This window comes from Amblyomma americanum, chromosome 4 (genome assembly GCF_052857255.1).
Source record: "Amblyomma americanum isolate KBUSLIRL-KWMA chromosome 4, ASM5285725v1, whole genome shotgun sequence".
Classification (NCBI taxonomy): Eukaryota; Metazoa; Arthropoda; class Arachnida; order Ixodida; family Ixodidae; genus Amblyomma; species Amblyomma americanum.
The window spans coordinates 56503152-56527267 of NC_135500.1; the positions used below are offsets into that span (position 1 = coordinate 56503152).

At 47.4% G+C, this 24116-nt stretch overlaps 1 protein-coding gene across 1 annotated transcript in view; it reads right to left on the reverse strand.

The window, feature by feature from the left end:
- pps (protein partner of snf) overlaps window positions 1-24116 on the reverse strand; it is a gene marked incomplete in the record, with an annotated part of 147377 nt that overhangs the window by 64227 nt on the left and 59034 nt on the right. The window contains 7 exon segments of the mRNA XM_077660973.1: window positions 3728-4094; window positions 6365-6493; window positions 7112-7284; window positions 7807-7931; window positions 12737-12784; window positions 20612-20738; window positions 22103-22501. Coding sequence (XP_077517099.1) covers window positions 3728-4094; window positions 6365-6493; window positions 7112-7284; window positions 7807-7931; window positions 12737-12784; window positions 20612-20738; window positions 22103-22501 — 1368 coding nt within the window.

Consider the following 24116-nt stretch of genomic DNA (forward strand, 5'->3'; position numbering starts at 1 on the left):
GAAATATGCGGGTTCGATATATCCGGGTTCGACTGTATCGATAATTCGAAATATAAAATATGCATGTCAAAAGCTTCTCTAACAACTCCACACATCTCAAGGCAGTTTCCCGATGTCGTGACTAACGGGCACTTACCGATCTGTGCCTCCAAGGTACGTAAAAAAACAAAAACAGCACAATGTCCAGAACACTTTATTTCGGAAGAAAAAAATCTGTGACCTTTGCTTCCTTTTTCTTTTGCACCATCAAGTTCATTAAGCTGTCCTCAAGCTTGTTGACAGTGTCCAAATGAGAAAGGCCAGCTCCTTCCATTGTGCCACAACAGCGGCGAATGACGCTGAAAGCAGATGCAAGTTCAGCTGCAGTGCATGGTGGTTGGTCCTCTTCGTCGGAACCTTCGCCGCTGCTCAAGTGTGGGTCCTCATCACCCATGATGTCAGCCACAATCTCCACATCAGCGCAATCCGCTACAGCTTGCATGCCATCGTCAGCGCTGACGAAATCGCGTGCTGTAACGCCGCCCGGGATGGCGCCTGGGAATGCCGAGAGCTCGCGAAATTCGCTGTCCAGGCATCCAGCGTCATAGCCTTCACTGTCAAGACATCCGTCGTCTGCAGCTACCACAAAGCCTGCTTTGCGGAAGCAGTTCACAACTGTGCTTTTCTTCACGTCGTTCCAAGCACCAGCCAGCATTTGAATGGCTCCGAGAAGGTCCACCTTGAGTTCGACTCCTAATCGAAGGTTGATTAGGAGCCTCTGCACCAGTTGTCGTCTGTACCCAACCTTAAACGCTTTCACAATGCCTTGGTCGAGAGGCTGAAGTTTTGCCGTTGTGTTTGGCGGCAGAAACTTTAGTGTGATCTGCTTTAATGGGCAGACGACATGATGGGCCGAACAATTGTCAAGAAGAAGACAAACTTTGCGGCCAGACTTCTCCAACTCGGCATCCCACGCCTGTAGCCACTCAACGAAAAAATCGCGTGTCATCCAAGCTTTCTTATTGGACGCGTATCGAACTGGGAGGCTTTTCGCGTTCTTAAAGCAGCGTGGCGACCTGCTCTTTCCGATAACAAACGGCCGTACTTTGGATGACCCATCCATATTTGCAGCAAGCAAAATCGATAGGTGCACTTTGCTGTTCTTGCCACCATGGCATGCAGTGCCCTTCAGATGCAGTCTTGTTTGGCAGCATTTGCCAAAACAGTGCCGTCTCATCTGCGTTGAATATTCGCGACGGCGAAAAGCTGTCGGAAATATTTGGCCACTCTTCGGACAACCACTTCTCTATGTGACTTGTGCTAGCCGCCTCACTTTCGCCCGAAAGGGTCTTCCCGACGATGCTGTAGCGACTCTTAAATCGCTGCTGCCAACCAGTGCCACCAGTGAAGCTTTCTTCTCCGAAGGCCACAGCAAACCATTTGGCCTTCTCCATGAGCATTGGGCCGTCAACAGGTATGTTCTTGGCACGTGTCTCCAAAAACCAGGCGTACAATGCCTTCTCGACCTTGTCAAACGTTGGGACGTGCACATGACACGCTCCAGGGCGACTGGACTGCACTGCCTTCAGCTTAATATCGGCTTTGTTCTTGAGGATCGTACTCAAGGTGTTTCGAGGAATTCCGAACGCCGCGGCGACCGAAGATTTTTTCTCGCCAGCCTCCACCTGTCGAATGATGTCCGCCTTTGCTGAAAAATCCAAATTCTTGCGTTTTTTCGCGGCCATGGCTCCGGAACACGCGCCAAAAGCGGAAAGAAAAATGCACTGCACCACACGAGTCTCAAGCCTTTTCGTAGGCCTCGTGAATAAAAAGAACAAAGCGAATCAAAAGACGCACCGCTCCGCGTCTCCGCACTACTACAAGCCCAGGCTGCACTGACTTCGTTCGTCTCGCTGCGCCAGCGGTGTCATCCAACCAAAACACAGGAAATGGGCGCCTGCGGTCAGCGTGGTTTCTCCCTCCCGCTTCCCTTTCACACCCAATCGCACTCCAAGTGCGCCTCGTCACGTGCCTTCACACGCCCCTTTCTCAGAGTGCGGGGCGGCGCGCGTGAGATCGCGGGAACATCGCAGAGTTTCGTGAGGAGAAGCGCACTTGCGGGGGTGGGGTATGGTGGGAGAAGCGCACTTGCCGGGGCGCAGCTCAGCACGGAGTTCGATACATCGATATGCCGGTGCACGGGAGTTCTATATACGCGAACTATAGCGCTATACTTTTTCATGGGATTCCCAAGGGGATTTTTCAACTGTTCAATATATCCGGGATCGACTGTAAATGGTTTTTTTCCCCATAGACCTAATGCATAAAAGGACACTCTCATGTCGACCCATCGTTATAACAGATATATCGTTATATGTGGTATTGTTATAAGTGGACTGCACTGTATTCGGACCATTTTTGGGTCCCTTCGAGTCCGAAAAATCGGTCGGCAACTAATTTTTAGTTGAGCTGACCAGATGGCGCCAGGGGTAAAAAAGTTTCATGTCGCATGCCATAGATGGCGCCGCTGAGGTTTCTTCTGCGGATATTACCCTGTGCTTTCGCCCTTCTTTTTCTTTCCATTTCTCTTTGCAAATGTTGTGCTGGTTGTGTCGTGTTTGCCAAGCTCAGCTTGTTAGGCCTACAGCACCTACAGTCAGTCTAGCCAGGCTGAAGCACGAGACGAAGATCGACTTTTCATGGCAGTTGAGATGGTGACAGTGACTTGGAGAGCAACGAAGCAATCTGTCATTGTCAACTGCTTCAGGGCTGCTGGCTTCGATACGCTAGGCTCTGAAACTGCTGAAGCTTTGCCCGACTGCGCGAGCGCCGTGCACCAGCACAAAGATGCCTGGGAGTATGTATCTACGCTCAGTGAATGAAGTGCCCATAGAAATAAGTTTCCACGACTACGTCAACGCCGACGCAAAAGCAATCAAGACGGAAGTTTTGGATGACGCCGGTATCTTGCGGCTTGTGGGAAGCATGGAGGGAGAGACGGCTGAAGATGCTGACGACGCCACTGACGATCACGAACACGGTGATCACGAAGCTCACGTGCCAACACTGGGTGAAGTGATGGATGCCTTTGACCTGCTGTGGCAGTTTGCCATAACACACAAGGGGACCGAAGATGCGCTGTACGCGCTTCAGACTTATGAGAAATTCGTGTGGCCATTGCTTACGAAGCGCACGAAAGCAAAGATAGATATTTTTGCAGGTAAATAATTTTGTAGTCCCCTGGGGCCCTTCTTGTTGTGGTAATAATTTTTGTTTTTTTTTCATACACACTAGTGGTGTCAGTCATCTCCGCGGGCTGCAGTTTCATTTTGGGCGTATTTACACTACGCAGATATGATGCCGTGGTAGTTTTCTGGATGCTGCTGCACCATATAGTTGACTGTATCGAATTATGTGTCCGAGAAATGCATCACTCGATTTAACAAAGTTCCTGATTTAACGAAATAATTTGAGGCTCCCTTCAACTTCGTTAAACCGAGTTTTAACTGTACTCAGAATCTTGTTTTTTCGCGGCAGCGAGAAGGTTAAGGAGCAGAATATGCTCCTTAACACATATAACACATAGAGAATATCCTCCTTGACACATTCAAATCTGAGCTGCACTCAAAGCCTACCACTTCTGTTTCGCGAAGTATAGGGACCATAAAATATTCCCATGCAGTGATTTCAGCCGAATTTGCGAAGTATCCAGCTTGCAAATAAGCAGTGGCCTGCAGCACACACTCACCTCCACCCGCTTCAGCAGTGCCTGTGCCCTCAGCCGGCGCACTGTTGGTTGCGCCAGCTGGTGCAGTGGCAGCCCCGGTGGCATTCGTCCCCGATGAGGACACAGTCGACTGTGCTTGGGTGCTGCTGCTGGTGGGCAGCTTAGCTGGCTTGGCTTGTGTTGCCTGTTTGGCCTGTGCTGCCTTGGAGGCCGGCTGCTTGGCCGAGGGCGGACGTGCTGGTGTCCGAGCCACAGCCAGCTCGTAGGTCGGGTTGCGCACCAACCAGTTGGTGAGGTTCTCTGCCGTCGGCGTCTGGACACCGGCCACCAGCTTGCCCGAGCTGCGCTCCGTGAACATGAGGCGCCGCTCACCATCCAGCTTGGCTGCCTGCAATTTTTTATTGATTTTATCATTGCTATTCTCATTAATTTTATAACTCCTACTTCATCCCGAGGCACAACTAGGCACTTGTGCATGTTGCATTCCAGTAAGAAGTCATCAACTTCAAACTCCACAGAGATGCACAGAAAGTCTCATTATTTGAAAGTTAGTAAAAAAAAAAGCTTATAGTACTATCGCAGTCAATTTGGAGATATATCAAACATGCATATATGTAATGTATCACAGTTGATCCCAGATATATCGAAGGGGATCGTGATTGTTCGATACATAATATTGATATATAAAAAACTGCAAAAGATATGCTTATCTGTAACACAGAAGGAAGAACACAAATGCACCCACGCTGGTGAGACACTTCTTGCACCAACATGCCAGCCTCCAGTATGCTGAGAGCACACCGCTTGCTAAGCACTGTTAGGCCTACCTGCTTTTCATTGAAGCTGCAACGAACAATGCTTTGGAGCTAGCCACTGCCTGCAATAAGAGGTTTAATCCTCTTACTAGTACACTATAAACAGAATAATCTCTCATTAAAATTAATGTACAGTAGGTTTCCTTAGGCAGAGAAGCATGCCAGCTGAACGCTGCCACTATGCTTCAGTAAGGCTGACTTAGAAAATGAGCACGTAGAAAATGAGTATGAGAGACTGAAGGCTACCCTTAAGCACACCCCACGTTCACCTTGTCACACGGTTTGACAGCATTAGCACTGCCAGGAGGTGCCCAAAGCCGCATAGTCGTCCCATCTCCATGCGCGAAAAGTGAGCGCAAGAGCAGCACTAAGCCACTTTCAGGGGCACGGCGTGCCTTTCGATATACTGAACCTTCCGGTGAAAGTGTGTTCAATAAATGTGAACATTACTGCTTTACTTTTGCCTGAAATTTTCAAGAATTCAATACATCTGGGATTGAGTGTATTGTCAACTTTAAACAGTCGAAACATCCTTCTCAAAATCCTATGCAAAAGTATAGTGCTATTGCATGCGCTTATCAAGCTCCCATTCAGCACATTTGACTCCTGCAAACGGCACTTCTGAGGACAATCCCACAATCCCCTTTTGCATTCGAGGCCGCAAGGCATAAAGGAAGAAACACAGCTGCATTGCCTGCAAGGCCTTACACACCTACCACATAGACAACCGCATTGCATCCTACGTCAATAGCCATCCAAAGAGGTAGCTGCCACATGGCAAATTTCATTGTTAACTATAAGTGCTCAGCAAGCAATCCAACAGAAGGTGCTAGATGATAAAACTGAATTTTTTAAATTTTTTTAGGAAAGGAAATGCAGCAGTAATTATCTCATGTATCTCCCTGGACACCCCAGAACTGCTCTGTAAGGGAAGAGAGGAAGGAACAAGTGAAAGAAGAGAGAAAGGTGCCGTAGTGAAGGGCTCCAGAATAATTTTGAGTGCCTGGGGATATTTGACGAGCACTGACATCATACAGCATATGGGTGCCTTTTGCATTTCGCCTCCATCGAAAGATGTTCAGAAAAAAAAAAAAAGAAGCTATTCAAATACAATAAAACCTTCATAATAAAAACTCTGTTAATTCGAAATCCTGGATAATTCTATAATTTTTACGGTCCTGCAATATGTAATGTTAATCTGAACGATTAATTTGAGTTAGCCACATTAAATGGCTAGGTTATTTTGAAGGCCTCAGTTGCTATTCAGGAATGGCCGAAATCACGGCAAAATCAAGAACACCAGAGTTTAACTGGCAGTGGTAATGCATGATCATAACGCTTATAATTGGCATGTGAGCCCACATAAAGCATCGCAATCCTTAGTCAGAGGAATGCTTAGAGATCTTGAATATGAAGCAAATACCACAAATTCGGAGCGAATCAAATATCATTGAACTCTTGAAAATTCAAAATTATAGAATATTTGCATAAGCCTAATTCGCACCACGCGGATATTTACATGTCTCGCCTCAATCACATCAATGGGCTCACCCTTTTGCTCATAGATATCGCTGCCAGCATGTGACAAACACACATGCACGATAGTGCAGGGCACTGCATTTCTATGCCTTTAACCTCCCCGTGACTGAGTGAAGAGTCACAATGCCCGGCACGTTTGCATTTCACGACTACAAAACTGCCTGGAGTGCAACAGAAACGTGCCTTCTGGTTGGCTGCATTATGGTCTACCACCCGACAACAAAATGCCTGCAGGCAGACACTCCTTCTCCCAAGGGAGGCGGAGTGAGCTGGACGGCCAAAAGGAGGCAGCACACTTTCTCACCTTGATGGTCTGGCTTGCATCGTGGACGTACTTGGCAATGCAACTGCGGCCACAGTACAGGCCAATGCACTCCGCTTTGCGCTTGCACACTAGACACTCACGCACCACGGCCTTGAGCGTGGGCGCGTCCTGCGCGTCAAAAGAAATGACATAATTCACTCCCGAAGGCCAGCAATGATTAACGTCCAATGCAGCAACACATCCCAAACAAAACATGGGCCCACTCTTTGATCTCTTGAGAAACTGATTGTTCATAGTGACTACTAATCAAAGACCATGAGTGTTGGGCCTAGAATCAAATTACAACACGTGTAAAGCACTCTCTCACATCAGCATGCACAGCCCAATGATTTGAGAAAGTGCTATGTGAAAGTGACAACTACATACATCAGGTGCTGGTGTCGTGCTGGTGATGACGGGACAGACAGTCGGTACCTGCTGTGACTGGTTTTTATTACCGACAAATGAAAAAGACAGAAAATATGCTTCAAAAACTGTGTTTCACTCTTGTCAAAATGGCCTCCATGTTCAGGGGTGGCTCTCTTTGGCAATGTCAGGGGTTCTCGAACTGAACTCCCCACAGCACTTTTTTTGTCCCTAAAGCACCTAAATCTACACGTCTCTCCACCCCAACCTTCCCTTTACCAGCTTACTTTAGGACCAACCATGCCATAACTTGCTCATGACACACTGTTTCACCACACAACCATTCATTCACAAATGAACTGGGGGCACTCTTGCACTCACAGGCTTGGCAGCTGGGGCGCCAGGAGGTGTGCCCTGCTCCTCAGCAGCTGGCTTGGACTGGTGGGTCGCCTTGGGGGTGGTGGGCTTCACCTGGTGGCCCTTAGCATGGTGGACCTTCTCGTTAGACGACTGACGATGGAGCTCTTTCTTGGCCGCTGTACCATGGCTCTCACCTGCAGGCCCACACAGATCAGGGCTCTAGGCTGCATCAAAGCTACCATTGACAAGTGAAGCTTCACCAAACACTCTCACAGCTTTCCCGGAATGAAGGAGTGATGCTGATAGCCAAACTGCACCCGAACTTTTTCTCCATGAGCCTCATAAATTCCTACTGACAGCAACCCCATCACAGACCCCTTACGCCGGCCATACTTGGGGCTTTTCATTTTTTTTAACTGGGGCTATTTTCAGAATTCAAAAGTTCCAGTTCAGGTACAAACTGAGTTAACTGAAAAAACAAATGCACAACTTGGGTTTCGTCGGCTAATTTTCAACAGTGCAAATAATTAGCGACTAGCGCTCGATTTGCTGCTAGGCACAAAATGTAGTTTTGACATACCAGTTCTTGGAGCAGTCCAATAATGCTGCTATGCACAAATTAACTGGCTGTGAAATTAAAATATTTCATTTCCCTTCCCCGAGACTGACTGGCCTTCCATTAGCGGATATGCTGTGGTGACATCCATGCGACTCACCCTTGCAGCACTTGGGGCAGACCCACTCCTTGTTCTCCTTCTCAAGCAGACGCCCCTGCTGCCGCGTCACACCCACACACGTTCCGTGAAACCAGTCCTTGCACCGGTCACACTCTATCATGAACCTGCACGCACCACCAGAGACCAGCCACGGCCCATGCGAGCCACCTTTAGACCTGGCCCCTCAAGGGGCAAGCAGCACGGACAGAATTGGAAAACTCGGATGATTCTACAAAGTCGGGCAGGTTTACAACTGGCTTGGCCAAACCAGTTGCGAGGCCTATGCTCAGTTAGTGGGCCTTGGTGCACAGGCTGATGATACAATGGGAACACAGAGCTGGGACCACTGTGAGCTAAGCTAGGCTTGCAAACAGTGACAAGGCACTTTACTACATGCAGAACATTACTGTTCTAGTGAATGATAAGCAATACAGTACTGACAAAAGATTCTTCACAGCCATGGTGGGTGGACGGCACTTTTCTATTCACCAAGTAAAGCAAGTCAGCAAAAAAGAAAGCATAGCCCAACATTTACTGCATGCAGAAATACTATGCTTCAGACATACAAGTACAGCCAATTCAAAGTAGCTCACTCACGCATGATGATGATGATGACGACGACGATGATGATGATGATGATGATGTGGGTGGTAAAATTATCAGCATGAGCTTACACTGGTGAAACTATAAGAAACAAGAAGATACAACCTGCCCTGCAAAAGGCTTGTGCCTTTTGGGTTTTCCCCTTTTGTATCATATTTGCTAGCAGAACAGTCCACACTGGTTTTATCTGGTGCTTTAGGGTCTTTGCAACATACTGCCAAGATATTTTACCAAATGCAGCAGCAGATTTTTGGAAGGAAGGCCTCGCAGTTGGCACTTCTTGAAGAAATAAATTTTAATTTAAAACACTAAAATCTGTAATTTTTCTGCGGTATGGAAAGAGTTAAGGGTATAATAAATGAAATGTAACCGGAGCCATTTTACATGCTAACATCCCCACATTCCTAGCAAAATAATCTTATTATCGCATTTTACCAATACACAGATCATAAACAAAGCTCTTATTGTTAAAACCAGAATTGTCATTCGTAGTGTTGTCAGGCGCCTGCCTCAACAGGGACCAGCTTTCCTCCAGCCTGGTGCTCGGCTTCCCTGGGACGAAATGCTTGGGGAAAAAAAATGGGTCTTTGGCCTCACCTCGTGCAGACCAAACACGCTGGCCATGGCACTCTTTGGCTGCCCTCGTGCCATTATATCAAATCATCATCAAGAATGTTAGTATGATTTTGCATTAAACCACTGTGCTATACATCATTAAACATAGTGTGTGGTACTGGTTTCCAGAATTATATATGCCATTTTTAAGCTCATAGCACTTCAGCAAAAATTAAGTTAATGCTCAGGCAAACATACGCTGACCCAACATTAGCAAACCAAGGCATGAGAAGTAGCATCACTCGTTGTTTCCCTGAGACCCAAAAAGCTAGGAGTTTAAAAGAATTACCATAAAAACTACATGTAACATAACAATCATGATCAATTACACTGAATGCCAGCAAATAGGGTACAAAAGTCAAAGCAGAACTCTCCCCTGTGCAGAATGCCTTCCAGATACAGTAACTGGAACAAAGCCCTCTGAAAGGATACCATATAGGGGTGCTGCTGTTCCAAAGCATTAAGAGCCTTTTAGAAGGGCAAAGTCCAGCCACAGATGTCCTCTTTCCGAAACACTGGCTTCCCTCCTCCACGACACAACTCCGAAGTCACTTGCAATCAAGGAGAACCACATTCAGTGGCTAAACTATCAGTCTTACATTGACCATGCCACGATGCTGTGGTCTTCTTCCCAACGTTCGTAACCCAATCATGTCGAGTGCTGAGGTCACGATCACCAGATGAATGCCAAAGAGGCTAGCATAGTCCCATTCCAGCACTTCCGCGATGCTCCTCACATGGCTGAACTCTGACCCCCCCATAGAAGAAGCACAAGAACTGGCGCATGGAATGACGATTGCTGTCACATAGACAGCATGCTTCCACGCCTCTTTTTCACTGGGCTTTAGTACCGGCCACGAATCCGGTTTTTTCCTCCTCATCCTCCTGTGCCACTCACAGGCCATTACAGTTGGCCAGATGACACCACCCCCTGTGCCTCTACAAGCTGCACACAAAGTTCCACCAATGTGTTACCCAGCGTTGCTCAACTATCAGGAGAGCACGGCCCTATTTTCAGGCTAGATCTCACAGCATTAGTGAATTACTGCAACACGGGAGATGCAAAGGGAACACACAACAAGCAACTTATCACTGACATGAACACCCTGAACCGACGTGGCAAACAGGAGGACATGACAATGCACCCCACTGTCATGTATTACTGCTTTAGGGCCGATCTGTCAGAGAATTCCTACTTCAACCCTCATAGCACAGAGGGCATGACTGCCACACCCACAGTGTTTTTGTAGAAAATGCCAGGAACGAGCTGCTCCTCAACTCACCCCCCTGACCCAATGTTCTACCTATAAGCCGCCACGATCTTTTAATATTGAAGTGAACATAAATTTCAAAATATTCTTCCAATGACCAATAACAGTACACTGAAAATGCCGTCTACACACACTGTGCTGCCACAAGTTCTAACCCAAAGTTAACCGAGATGACAATGAGACATACAATGGGCGGCGTTGGATGAAGCAAATGCAATAGGCTTTTCATAGTAAGAGGATGAACCTAACAAAAAGAAGCACAGTAAAGCTACTTGCGCACAACTACATGAAACATTTACAATTTCTGCTGTTTTATTTCTTGTTGCCGTTCACCATTTAACTGCTGGGCGAGCTTGAGGGTGGCATTGCAGGTTTGCAGTGCCACTGAATGAAACTATCAACCGAATTCCATCGACACTCACCAAGTCAAGCACGGTCAGTGTTAGTCGCAAATGAAAGCGACTGCACTGAGCACCTGACGATCCCTGAAATCAACGATCATAGGTTCAAGTGGCACAGAACCGAATTCCATCGACACTCACCAAGTCAAGCACGGTCAGTGTTAGTCGCAAATGAAAGCGACTGCACTGAGCACCTGACGATCCCTGAAATCAACGATCATAGGTTCAAGTGGCACAGAGTGAGCCCTCGTGACACTGTATTTGTATTGTAAAAAATTGGAGGGGAAACTTAAGCTCCGCCTTAAGGGTATAATACAGTAGATTTAATTGGTTAATGCCAATACATGCAGAATTGCTCATTCCTGACTTTACATGCATAGATCCCTGGGAGATGCGCCACTGCCCTGCAATGGCAGGTGCCTCCCAGCGGTGGGCCTTGTGCGGCCCAGGTTGCTTTTCCCAAGCAATCAGCAAACTGCCACCTGCCATGGTGGGCAGTTTTGTCACTATCCGGTGGGTAGGTTGTGATGACGCTGCCAGGTCACGTGACCTAGGTGGTTCACCTGCCTCCTAGGTTGCTTCTCTGGAGACCACCTCCAGAGCTGTACCCATGATTTTTCAGTTGCAATGCCGACGCCGACACTGCATTTTCTGGCGAACGGGACCTTTAACGCGATAGCATTAAAATGCACAGCCGATGGTCCTTGGCACAGCTGCACATTGAACAGAAGTGGCACAGGCGGAACTGGAGGTGGTGCTTCCCCTCACCTGCTATAACGTTTGAAAGCAGCACTCACTGCAGAAGACATCAGGATGCACCACCTCCAGTTTCCTCTGTGCATGTGCTACTTTGCTTTTATTCGCAGCCACACCGGATGCACTGGTGCACTGCGGGGCACGATCACGCACTTGTGCGTTCGCCTCAAGAGTGGACAAACCGTGTACACGTAACAGCATACCTCACTGCCATTCTGAGATTGCATATGGCAAACTAGGCGAATCCCTTACGCCTTAAGATCTGCAGTAGCAAGCAGCTAGAAGATTGCAAAGGTGAGGGAGTGCCCCACGTAGTCAATTAAGTGCCTGTTTGGCCACAGCAAGCCAGCAGCAAAGAGGCAAGGTGCAGGCAGAGGCGTCACTTGTGCAACAGCATTCACGTTCACGTCTGTCTCAACTAAACCAGTCCTGCCATCAGGTGCTGCTGAAATGCTGCACTTGTTCCATGCACAGGGACAGGCACAGGCACCACCAGAGCAAAAGCGGGAGCAGCACGAGCAAGCCCACCCCGTGGCACGTGCAAGTTCCCATGCATGTGCACAAACAGCATCCAGATGCTAAAATGCACCAACCTCCCTGAAAAAAAGTAACACTTGATGCGCCAGCCATGTCTAGCTCAAGGGCAACATTTTTCAAATCTGGTGGCACCAGACAATATAAAATTTTGCATGAACAAGTGCTCTTCAGCAAGAGCCAGATTTCCAATATATAAACAAAATGCCTAGCGCTGATTCTGCACAGGGGAGAGAGTTTGCATTTGTGCACCATGGAGAAACGTATAATTGCAAAGCATGGGCAGCACTGAAAAGAAAGGGCATCAAGCACTGCAAAGGCACTACTCACATGCAGAAAGCAAATCCAATGCCGATTTATAGAGCCCACCCTCGGTTTCATGAAAAACAGCGGCAGTCCAGCCATATATATAAATTAAAACAATGCACATTGAGTACTCGATGTAGTATTTCCACACCTCTCCTTTATCCCTACTTTTTTTGCATAGATCAAGCTTCAGGGGGATGCTTACCAGACAGAGCGACAGCACTGTCAAACAGTTCCCACAGTCTTTCATGCCCTTCCTTCATCAGTGCTCTCGCTGCAAACACAGCTCCTGTGCTTTCCAACTCCAGCCTTCCCTGTGCTATGCAGTCTATCCTTGTTGCAACCAAATTTCGAGCTACTAGCTCTTCAAGACTTAACCGAGCCAGCACACAGTTGCCAATGGGCACACAGACACACACAGCGCCTTCGCAGTGACAAGCTTACCCTCGAGAAGGACTCTCTCTAGTTTTGCCCCGTGCTTGATGGAGTAGCCTGCATTTGTTAGTGCATGAGGGTCAGACAGAAGTGCTCCCAACACCTACATACCGTACTGGTTCGATTGTAAGCACCCAGCACCTGACTGCATGCCACCTGCACACCTACATTGTAGTGCGGCCCCCACATACCACCTCATGCATGGTTAGAGTGGCCCTTGAGACTGCTCAATCTTTGCCCATTGTGCATCCCTACACTGCAGTACGCTTCAACTGCTCTGCAACGCATGTGACACTGCGGAGACGAACGCCTTTCGGAGAAACCTTCACCAAAACGAGGTAACTTAGGTTCCTGGTTGATCACCCATTGGAGCAGCCGAAAAATTCTGCTACAGCCTAGAACTTTCTGCACATGTTCTACTTCAATGAAGTGTCCGTGAAGCAAAACTATACCCTGCCATTTCAGTAAGAAGCAAAAACCACTTGCGCAACCAACAAAAAGTGTACAGAATGTTTTACTTGTTTCGACCTAAATATCACAAGCATCCAGAAGCTGCCACTGTGCTACGGATGATGCCAATGCCTGATGGTGACAACAGCGACAACTGTTGTTGTGTCCTCTAGTAGCACCACATTTACTTGTGCAATGAACCCGCTTGCATAATGAGCCCACCCCACCACTTATGTCTTTCAGAATTCACTTTCAGTTTTAAGCTCAGGCCAAAAAAAGCACACCCGACCTTCAGGACCGGTGTTCAGCGTGTTCGCTTCATCTCACCACGACTGGCTGGCGCCGTCAACTATCTGAAAACTGTTGCATCGTGCAGTGACACAGCAAACACCTTTTGAAGCGAACTATGCTAAACACCGGCGACATGAACGCAAGCGACACAGACATGGACGGTTGGATGGAAGGGTGAATGGTCAAGTGGACTGACGGATGGACAAATGAACAAGCGGGCGGGCGGGCGAATGGATGATGTGAACTTTCGACTCTTACAAAAATATCTGTCGATGTTTTTTTTTCCACCATAATGAACCCTCCCCCAAATCGACTACAACTTTTCTTGAAAAAAAGTGGGTTTATTAAGAGTGATAAAATAGTGTACACAGCATGGCCAAACTGTCCCAAATCCCTGAACATGTTTACTAGAATGGTGTTGCTGCCTTGGCTAGGTTGAGTTGGAAGATGTCAATGCCATAAAAACTGGGACAACGCGTGGAAAGAAAGACAGCCAGGTGGGCACCCTCAACAAGCCGTCCATGCAAAGCCAACAAGCATATGCGACACCAAGGCACCCAAGTGAAACTGCCACGCATGTGCGACACCAAGTGGCAACAAGTATAGGAGCCTCAACTAGGACAACAGCGTGCATGCAATAGAATGCAAGTTCATCCCAATAAGGCAGCAACGATAATATAAGTGCCTGGACCATCAAAGGCAGCAGAAGTCGGCTCAATCACGAGATTCTAGATAGCAGCAGCCAAAGGACCTTCAGTCTCAACCATTAAGGCGAATGCCTGCAGGAGCTCATCAAGTGAACGATGAAAGAGCTGAACAAGAATGTTGCACAAATACGACAATCACAATATGGGGGTGAGACCAGTGCATGGCCTTGTCCCATCCAGTCTCAATGATTGTCTTTATTACACAGCCCACTTCACTTGCACTGAAAGTGCAACAAAACATTCAAAAATGCACCCTGCTGAATCACGAGAGAGACCTGCAAGCTCAGCCACCCTCGGTGTACACCTGAAGAATGAGCCACTTGCTAAATGTGCCACCAAGAGGGTTCTAGGAGCGGAGTGCCCCATTACGAAAAATGTTGTTTTGAGGTGCCACCACACATGACACACGTTTTTCCACAAGAGCTAAGGCGCGAAATTGCCATTCCAAAGCACTGCATTTTGCATGAAACTCATTCATTTCATGGACAACAAGGCCTTCCACAGTCTTAGCAGAAAGCTGCAGAAAGCCAGGACGGGCATCTCTACTCATGTCCAGTGCACTTTCTGGAAGAGAAAGTGGCAAGCACTGACCAGTTTTTGATTAGCTGCCTGATCAAATCGACCAGTTTTTCTTTTCTTGCACATTACTAAGCAATGAAAGCAATGAAAGAACAAAAACAAATTTTCAGGCATGCCCCATAGATTTCACTGCATCAGGAGTCAGCTGCCCTTCACATTTATCTCCAACGAACTAACTATGAAAGAAACGCTTCCCCGTCTCCAGAAACCATTTCAGAGTGAATTTGAAAAGAAGAGAGATGACTGCCAAGCCTTCAACTAAGGAGTCGACCAGTTCTGAACACACATTTCAGCAGAAAAAAGTTTCCATCGGTCTCTGCTTTTGTCACCAGCACGCTGACGAGTACAAGTTCCCGGTGGTCTGATATGAGAAGTCAAATGGAAAACAAGCCACATGCCAGCCGAATGTTGTGGCAGAACCAATCTGCCACCGTGCGCAATCTAGTGTGCCCACAATGCTAGCAAGCAATCATGCCCCAATCACCACAAGCACATGCGCGTCTGAACATCCCATTCTCTAGACAGCTTCCACAGCTCTCGGCTCCACTGAGAAAGGCTGCTACCTGTTTCAGTGCACGCTTTCCTGGCTGATTACCAACTACTAAGCTGTGCAGGTTGCTTTCACATCAATGTTGCTCTCTCATAAATGCACACTGACAAGAATAAAGCAACACGTGCATTGCACTGTTGAAAAAAAAAACAAAGGCCTAGAGAAAAATGAGGACTTTTGAACTACATCAATTTTAGGGTCAGGAACCACACATAAAAAAAAAAAGACAGGGTGAGGGTGCTTAAAATTGAGCAAATACGGTACCAAGCAAAAGAACAAAAAATAGAAGGGTGACTTACAAGATGAAAAACCAAACACCACTTGAGGGCATGCAACAAGAGATGAAACAAAACAGCAGAAATCCAGCAAAACAATTACAGTAGAACCCCTCTTTAGTAAAGTAGCTCGAACCAGCAAAAACCTTCACTACATCAGGGTTTTTACCATATCAGTAGTTGATGATGGCATGGCTCTGATGCTCTCTGGCTACTTACCAAGCACAAAGTGTTGGTTTATAAAACAAACACTCAGATATACCTTACATCTTGCTCTTGTCATCCCTTCATGTGATAGTTTTCTATCAGTTATCACATGTTATCGCGTTTTCCACATCGTTTACGCCTTGTGGATGTACAACATCTACAAGACTACAATGTGGCTAAAAAAATAGTTTAATTTTCCCTGTGAAAACCAAAGTTTTCCATGATCACGGCGTCGTCTTCTGTGGCTTCAGCATTATTTCAGAGGCAGTAGTTAAGAAACGCGTGCAACAAATTCAAGTGTGGCAAAACTGTCTGTGCAGTGCCACTGCACCTGCGCTTCTTGCCACTGCTTCCCCGTGCTACTCAGAGCATTTTTACTGGCTTTCCTTTCTCAGTGCATGCTATGCGCTTTGCCTCAACGTCTCAAGGTCTTCGAAAAGTTGGCTGCTCCTTGTGGCTCTCTAGATTGATGGTTTTCTTAGCGATCCTGCACTTCACGTGTGCCGTGATGCCATCATTCATGGGGAGTATATCACTATGGCCAGATGCTCTTTACTATAGCCGTTTCTTCAGAAAAAATCTTTACTATAACTGAAAAAAAAATGTACAGTCGTCTGTCGAAGGCAAAATGGAACTGCAGCTTGACTTTTTACTTTACCAGAGTTTCTCCTATAAAAGGGTTTAAAATATATAGCGGGGTTCTACTGCACTTGCCACTTTACACAGCACTGCAAGGCACTCTCCTTTTCTGCATGCTTTTGTGAAGGGCTCAACTTTGGCAAAAAGACTACTTGACAGCAGTGGCTCTCAGCCAAGGTTGCCTCAAAAACCACTTGAGCATTGCTGAACGTGACTGAAAAGCCCACACGAGCAGAGGTTGAGATGAGGCGATCATAAATGATGAGTGATTGCAACAGTGATGACAAATTGGGTTTGTTTCAAGTGTACACAAAAGAACAGATTAGGAAGTACTGCACCTGTTCATTTCAGTAATATTGCAGCTAGGCCAGTAAGCTTAATGTTACTTTGAAGACGCAACACTACCGAGGTAAGGCAGTGTCGTCAAATGACATCGATGACAATGGAAGAGTACACATGCGTCAAAAACTTTCAACAGCCTATAGATGCACAAGACGTGTCTTATATACAGAAAACACAACAAATGGCTCCCAACGCAGAAAAAGAGTAGGTTTCACCTCGAAGCAGGAGTGTGGCTTCAGGCTCTTTCTGACCAGCTCTGAAACCTGCTACGTTACTGGTTTAACCATTTTTTGTACCCCCCTAAGTATGACACATAATGCATGCAATCTTTTGATTATGACGTGCAGTACAGAAAGTCTCACTTTACAGATACAGTAAAACCTCATTAATTCGAACTCGAGGGGGACCGGAAAATTGTTCGAATTAAGCGGAGTTTGAATTAACGAGCGGGCGCTAAAAAAAGCGGCCATCACGCCCGGCAGCACGGGCCGAAGCTAAAACAGGCATATCTGAGATCGTTATCTCTTACTACGCACTACTACACATTTGCGGCGGGCGATTGCGCGAATTAAAATCATAGAGCCCGAATGTCGAAGGAAATAAAGTTAATTTGTTTATGCGGTTGGAGCTAACATCAAAATGCATTCGCGTAAGCAGCAAGCTTAATGATTAAATATGACACTATGCTTCAAAAACATGTTTATTAACAGCAGATTGGCAAAGCATATCAAAGAGAAAAATAATCGGTGATGCGCATTTGTTTTCGTTTCCTTTGCCGTGACTCGACAAGCATCGTCTGCAACTTGCCCAACAGCTCCAACGCAGCGTCCGAATTATCATCGGCGGAGAAGTAGTGCGCAGCCAGATCGAGTGCTGACGCTGTTTCACATGCACTCGGGGGTGGCAATGGATCGTCGCCTCCGTCGGACTCGTCGTCGCTGTCAGCTGTGCTCCCCGCGCCCGAGTTGTGCGGCATCTGGTCACCGCAGGCCGCTTCAATAATCTCGGCATCGCTTAACTTCGCTGCTTTGCCAAAAGCAAGCGGCACCGTTCCGTGCCAGTCGCGTTTGCGCACACCAACACCGTCACTCTTCCCTTGCTTTTCTTCCCGCCTGAACACGTGTCGCCTTTGTAACTGACAGTCTTGTTCGGCAGCAACTTAAAATAAAGCGCGGTTTCATCTGCATTGAACACATCGCTGAGCGAGTAATCGGCAAGGTAGTCCTTTAGTTGACCTGCTGCAACGGCTTGCGCCGGAGCCACCGTGGCCGGAGCATAGGCGGCGCCCGCGGTAGGGTGGCTACCCGCGTGACCGCGCGTCAGCCAAAAATAGACAAGCCAATGCTTCGACGCTCCGGCAGCGAAAACCTGCTACGGCATGCACCGGAGGGTTGGTTCGGGCAACGAAATTCACGTCTCACCTCGTGCGTGCTGACATTCGTGCTGGCTTATTTTTTTTCTCATCATTCTGCATTTTTTTTAATTTTCAGCGCAATGTATTTGCTACGAGGTGACTTCTATATGCGAGGAGCAATGCCAGCCATCGGCGCCTAGTTCGAATTAACCGACGTGGATACCGGCATATTCGAATTATCGGGAGTTTTGACCCATTGAAATACACAGGGCTTTGCCGGGACCCGGCCGTCAGTTCGAATTAACCGGCAGTTCGAATTAAGCGATTTCGAATTAACGAGGTTTTACTGTACAAACATCTACCACAACTTCAGCTATGATTACAAACAGGTAACAAGTGAGACTGCCATGATGCACATCCAGCAACCTAACAAGCAAATAACGGCTCGAAGCCAAACAAGGAAGGAACAAAGCACAGCGCTGTGTTTTGTCACTTCCTTGTTTGGGTTCAAGCCGTTGCTCTGGTTTACGAGAACGCGTTACATGCATTCACTACTGCCGAGTGGCTCAACAGCACTGAACTGCGCCACCACTCATTGGTATATTCACCCCATGAAGTGGCTTGCCTACCTACCCGGCAGATTTGCGTGCCACCTGCCCTCTCTATCCCTCCCTCGTCCCCACTCATCTCAAAATTCCACGGTGCCATCAACCTGATTAGATACCTGCACGCATCGCATACGAGTTCAGCTCTGCAAGCACCGAGAGTGTTCAGGAAAGAAAATACATCAGCCTGGTTTTAGAGTTACCATATTTATATGCTGGCTGACCTTGCAGAGATTCACCAGATGCAAGTTAATTTGCTTGAGTGCATTTCTTCTGCTCCGACTAGAAAGTTTTATTGTTTTTATATGATATGAATTTCAACTACAGTCAAACCCCCATATATTGAACTCATAAAAAAGCGGGAATTAATTCAATATATCGTGTAATTCAGAACATAGCTTTAACAAATTTGACAATGTACAAACTGCACCTCATTAAAAAGCATTCTTTATTTGCTGGAGACATGTATGGCGGGACTATTAGTGCCAGAAACAGTCGCTGATCTTCTTCTGCTCTTTTGGCTTTGGAAGCATTATTGAGCATACCTTTTTCAACATTGTCAAGCAACTGAGAACAGCTGAGCCCACAGCCTTCTATGGATGCACAGTAGCGGCGAACAACGCTCAGCGCGTTAAGTGCATCGAAACGGAATGGCAGGTCGGAACTCGTTGGATCCTCACAGTTACTGTTGCTGGCGATATCCCTAGTGTAAGATCGGCAATGATGTCTTCGTCAGCGAGCTTTCCGGTAATCGGAAGAACATCGTCGACGGAGACGAAGTCTGTTGCTGCAGTCCCATCACAATCAGCACCCGGGAACTGGGAAAGCCGGCTGAACAAATCATCAAGTTCCTCAAGTGGTTCACCGCTATCGAGGGGTTTATTGCAATTGTTAGATGAGTCTTGAAGATATTGGCAGGTTCTGTTGCTTCACAGCAGCCATCTTTTACGGAGCGGAAGAGCTCAGCGCTCTCACAACGCAACAAAGCACACCAAATGAAGCAGCTGAGTGAGTGATAACCACATGCAGGAGCACGTGGATGTGAGAGAGAGTGTGCGGTCGAAAAAGTTTTGCTAGGGGTGGCCGGGTGGCTGTCTGAGGGAGCGAGAGCAGCGCCGTGCGAGCGCTGTTGGGCTAAACCACTTTGTCGAAAGGGGTGGGGGGGCATTGTGGGGCAGTTTTGCGCGGCTTAAGTTCGGTATATCAAGCACGGCTGCTATTTTGTAGCAATACCTACATTATGCTAGCATTTCAGGCCTTCAGCGTGGCGGCGCCGTGGCCACCGTGGCTGGTCACGTGGTTTGATGCGGAGCAGCTGACGGCAGCGCGGCGCGCCGGTGAAACCGAGTCGGGTGGGAGAGAGTGAATCTACGTCCAGGGATGAAGATGATGAAGGAAAGCCCAGCGAAACGGAGCGGCGAAAGACTGACTTTGCAATTCGACTGAGCGAGTTCCACTCGGCCAGCTGTAGCTATCGCATCACTCCAGGTTTAACCAGAGCTAAACCACAGCCACTTTTTTGTTCAATGTATTCATACTTTTTGCTATATATTCTCATTTTAACAATACAATGTTCATAAATAGTTCCATATATGGGGTAACTCGATGTAAACGGGTTCGGTATAGTCAGGTTTGACTGTATAACGAATATTTTTCCCAACTTCATAAGGTTCGTACCACTGCGATTTTATAATGTAATCAGCATAACGAAGTTCTCCAAAAGGTTACACCACAGGAAAACGCAACATTTGATTTGTAATTTGCACCTTGCATACACTTAAGAGCCCATAAGTTTACTCAAAGCACATGACAATGCACAATTACACTGAGAGCCGCTAGGAAAAGATGAAAGGTCGTCAGAACGAGCTGAGAACCGAGGACCCACTTGTCATTGTGCGGTTTGCGGCAAATGCACCACAGTCGCTCCGGGTCGTCCTCCGAGGACCACTCAGAGTCGTGTGCATCCTCCGAGCTGTCCTCCACATCTTCGTCGTCCACACGGCGACCCATCTCTGCGTGCAGCAGTACATGGTGCAACAGCTTAGTCTTCCAGGGTGCTCCCAATAAAGCAAACTGTGCATAACACATTTCCTCGAAACAGCAGCCTGTGATGTCATGCTATGCAGCCTTTCAGGTGTTTGGTGCCAACACTAGGGTCACTGTCAATGCTGTGGGGACTCGCCCTGTTCTGTGTCCTTGGATTTAGATGCGTACGCCTTGGTTACCTTAACTAACAAGGGAGGGTGCCCCCATCGCAGTGACGTTAGAGCCAGAGATGCCGTGATTGTTGTGGGCACAGGGGAGACAGCTCTCTCTCTTCAACCTCAGGAACTCGTTGCATGTGAACATTCTAGCGCGGGGTCCGGAGAGCCATGTGGGAACGCATCTCCGTGAGATTGTCCCGTTTGGCCTCAGAGCTTTTCTCCTGTGCTTAAATGAGCGAACATTCGCTTGTAACCTTGCATTGGGTAACCTTGATTCCTTAGCGTATTTTGTCACTAGCCAGCAAAATAGTTGCAGCAATAAATACCGCGTTGTGTCAGCAAGTGTTGTTTTTATGTTTCCATGGAACATGGCCCGTTGTGGTCGGTGTGCGCTTGGCAGCGCGCACGATCACAGGGTGCGGACAGCCATTAGGATGGCCAGAAAAGGTTAAGTGGGGAAAATATCCCCCTATTCAAACCTCCACAGCAGATAACTCTGCCAATGCGTCACAGATGAAGCTACCTCGTGCGTGACAGACGCACCTACTGCTCTCATGGTGGACGATGCTATGCATTGTCCAACCAATGAATCATCATATCGCAAGACTGACATGATCATAACGAACAAGTTGCCAAGAGAAAGTAATGTTTGTTATATGCGGGTTAAACTCTAAAATCTTGAAAGTTCAGCAGAATTCTCCCTGACCAGTCTTCAGGCAATGTGAGTTGTGAACCCCTTGGCATCTTTCCAACATTTCACCAGGAAATGCACTTCATTCAGGGCACAGATGATAACCCTGACATATTATTAGTGACACATAAGTTATTTGTGACACACCTTTCTTTAGCAGAAAGCATAGGCTGCCTAGAACACATACATCTACCCCAAACGTCAGGCAAAAAAGATAAACATGACAAGGGGCACTTTTCCTCATGTTATCATATTTGTCTAATCCCTTTTTCTGCGTACATATTTCGACTGGATTAGTGCCTTGCCCAAAGTTATTTTCTTCCACTTACAAGTTCAGCTACATGTTGCATTCACTGTCTATCCCCTTTTCAATTCATGCGAGCATCTCCCTTTCCTACACTGCACCAAATCAAAGCCATTTTTAGCAGGATAAGCAGGGCTTTCAACCTGGCCGCGAAAAGGAATAGCTCGCTTGACCCACCTCTCTTGCGCATCATGGCTCGCTTGAATTTCTCCTTGCTTTGCCTCTTGGGCCGTTCGGCCAACACCACAGCCGGCGCGGTGGCAACCGGCGCCACCACTGCCGTTGTGGGCGGCTCCTGCTTTGGCACCTTTCTTGGGTGTGCGTGCAACTCAGTCTTTTTGGCCAGCCCCGGCGACTTGCCCTGCGGAGTTTTGGGACTCCCCTTGGACAGCTTGGGTGTCTTTGGTGGAAGAGTGGCATGATGGCCAGCATGCTTAACTTTCGCCGGGCTGGGTGGAGGTGGCGCTGACTTGACAGCTACAGCCAGTGCCGGCTTCTTGTGGTCTGGTTGGCCCGGCTTTAGAGGCAGCTTGGCTGGGACCAGTTTCTTTGGTAATGGATTGGTTTCTGCGTGCCCTGAAATGTGGAACACTTTGGGTCAGGACATGTGGACAATGAAACAAAGCCCAGAACAAGTTCCCCTTAAACAGTGATGCTTCCGGAGACCGACACAAAAGTCTGTCCGTGATCACTTGCATCCCCTGCAAGTGCTTTGCACTGCCACCTTTGACATACAAATGGGACACATGCCCACCAACTATCAGTTTGCCTGTTGGTGAGGGCAAGCAGGTCAAAAGTCATCGCAGTGCTTTACCAGGATCAGGTGACTGCCCCACAGTATAAGCAGCTCATATCTCACGGCTCGTGCAACCATCATTTTTAAAAAATCAGGTGGGACAAGCAACCGTAAGACGGCAGTAAACACCACGAAATTCGTCTCATACGCTCTTGCATGCGTTTGTGTAGAAATTGTAAGTACAGTAAAAGATCGTTAAACCGAACTTCAGGGGTATGTAAAAAATGTTCAAATGATCCGAAAATTTGGATTATCGAATGACCCCAAAGAACCTGCCAAGAACTGCTTGCATCATGGTAAATTTATTTGGTGAAAGACTAGCCAATGTTTGACCAATTTTAAGATGAGAACAGCGCAGTAATGATTGTTCTTCATTTTTCTATCCATTGAGTGCATACCATCAGGAATATCAAAGCAGAACTGCTTCAATATCCTAAGAGCCTCCAGCATCCTTCACGGTCCAATGTAGTGGACCTCGACTGCTTCTGCTTAACACCCACCACAAGCGACACCATCACGAGTGAGGAGGCTCCACCACACGAACAGCGAACAACACATACAGTGAGCAACATGTGACGAGCACACAGAAAAAAAAAAAAAAATGGGCGAGGGGAACACTAGTGACGCACCAATCAGCATCTGACACGGTTTGGGTATAAGTTCAGATGCAAAAGTGAACTCAACACTATAGGAATTGCACTGCGCCCATCGTATGGATGGCCCAAAATGAATAGGTAAGGAAGGTGATAAAGGTAGCAAAGAACCGACAATGGCCGAAGCAAGTGCTCCTTCGGCCTTTGTAGTTAGGCCTAGAGCCTAAGCCGAAAACAAATCTCGTAACTGGTGGTATATACGTTACTGCATTCACTTTGCTGTGGCTTGAGTATAACGAAAAGTGTTTAGCTAGGCATTAAAAAGCAAGTTTTGACCGTGTTGCGATAGAACAGTTGGGGATGCAGTGCATTTTGTCACAGGTAGGATCTTCACTTTGAAAAACGCTGCCATTTTCTTCCACTTGCCATCTCTGTGAAGCCGTACGCTTCCCACACGCTTTGCTGCTGCATCTTCTTGCATTCGAAATGAAAGAACTCTGCTCAAATCAGTTCGATACAATTGCTAAACGGGCAAGTTGGTTATACATTCTAGAGGGAACAGCACGAAAAACGTGGACGGAGGAGAGAGGAACAGCACTTGCCGTGTTCTTCCCTCTTCCGTCCTCCATTTTTCGCGCTGTTCCCTCAAGAACAAATCAGTTCCGCGAACTTTGACTGCTATTCATGCTTTAGCCACCCACATCCGAGAACGCTACCAGCTCACAAGCATGCATGACTGATGTGCAAACGTGCGGAGAGTAACGGCCCTGCCGCAGAAGAGGTTCCCTTATAGCTTGAACTC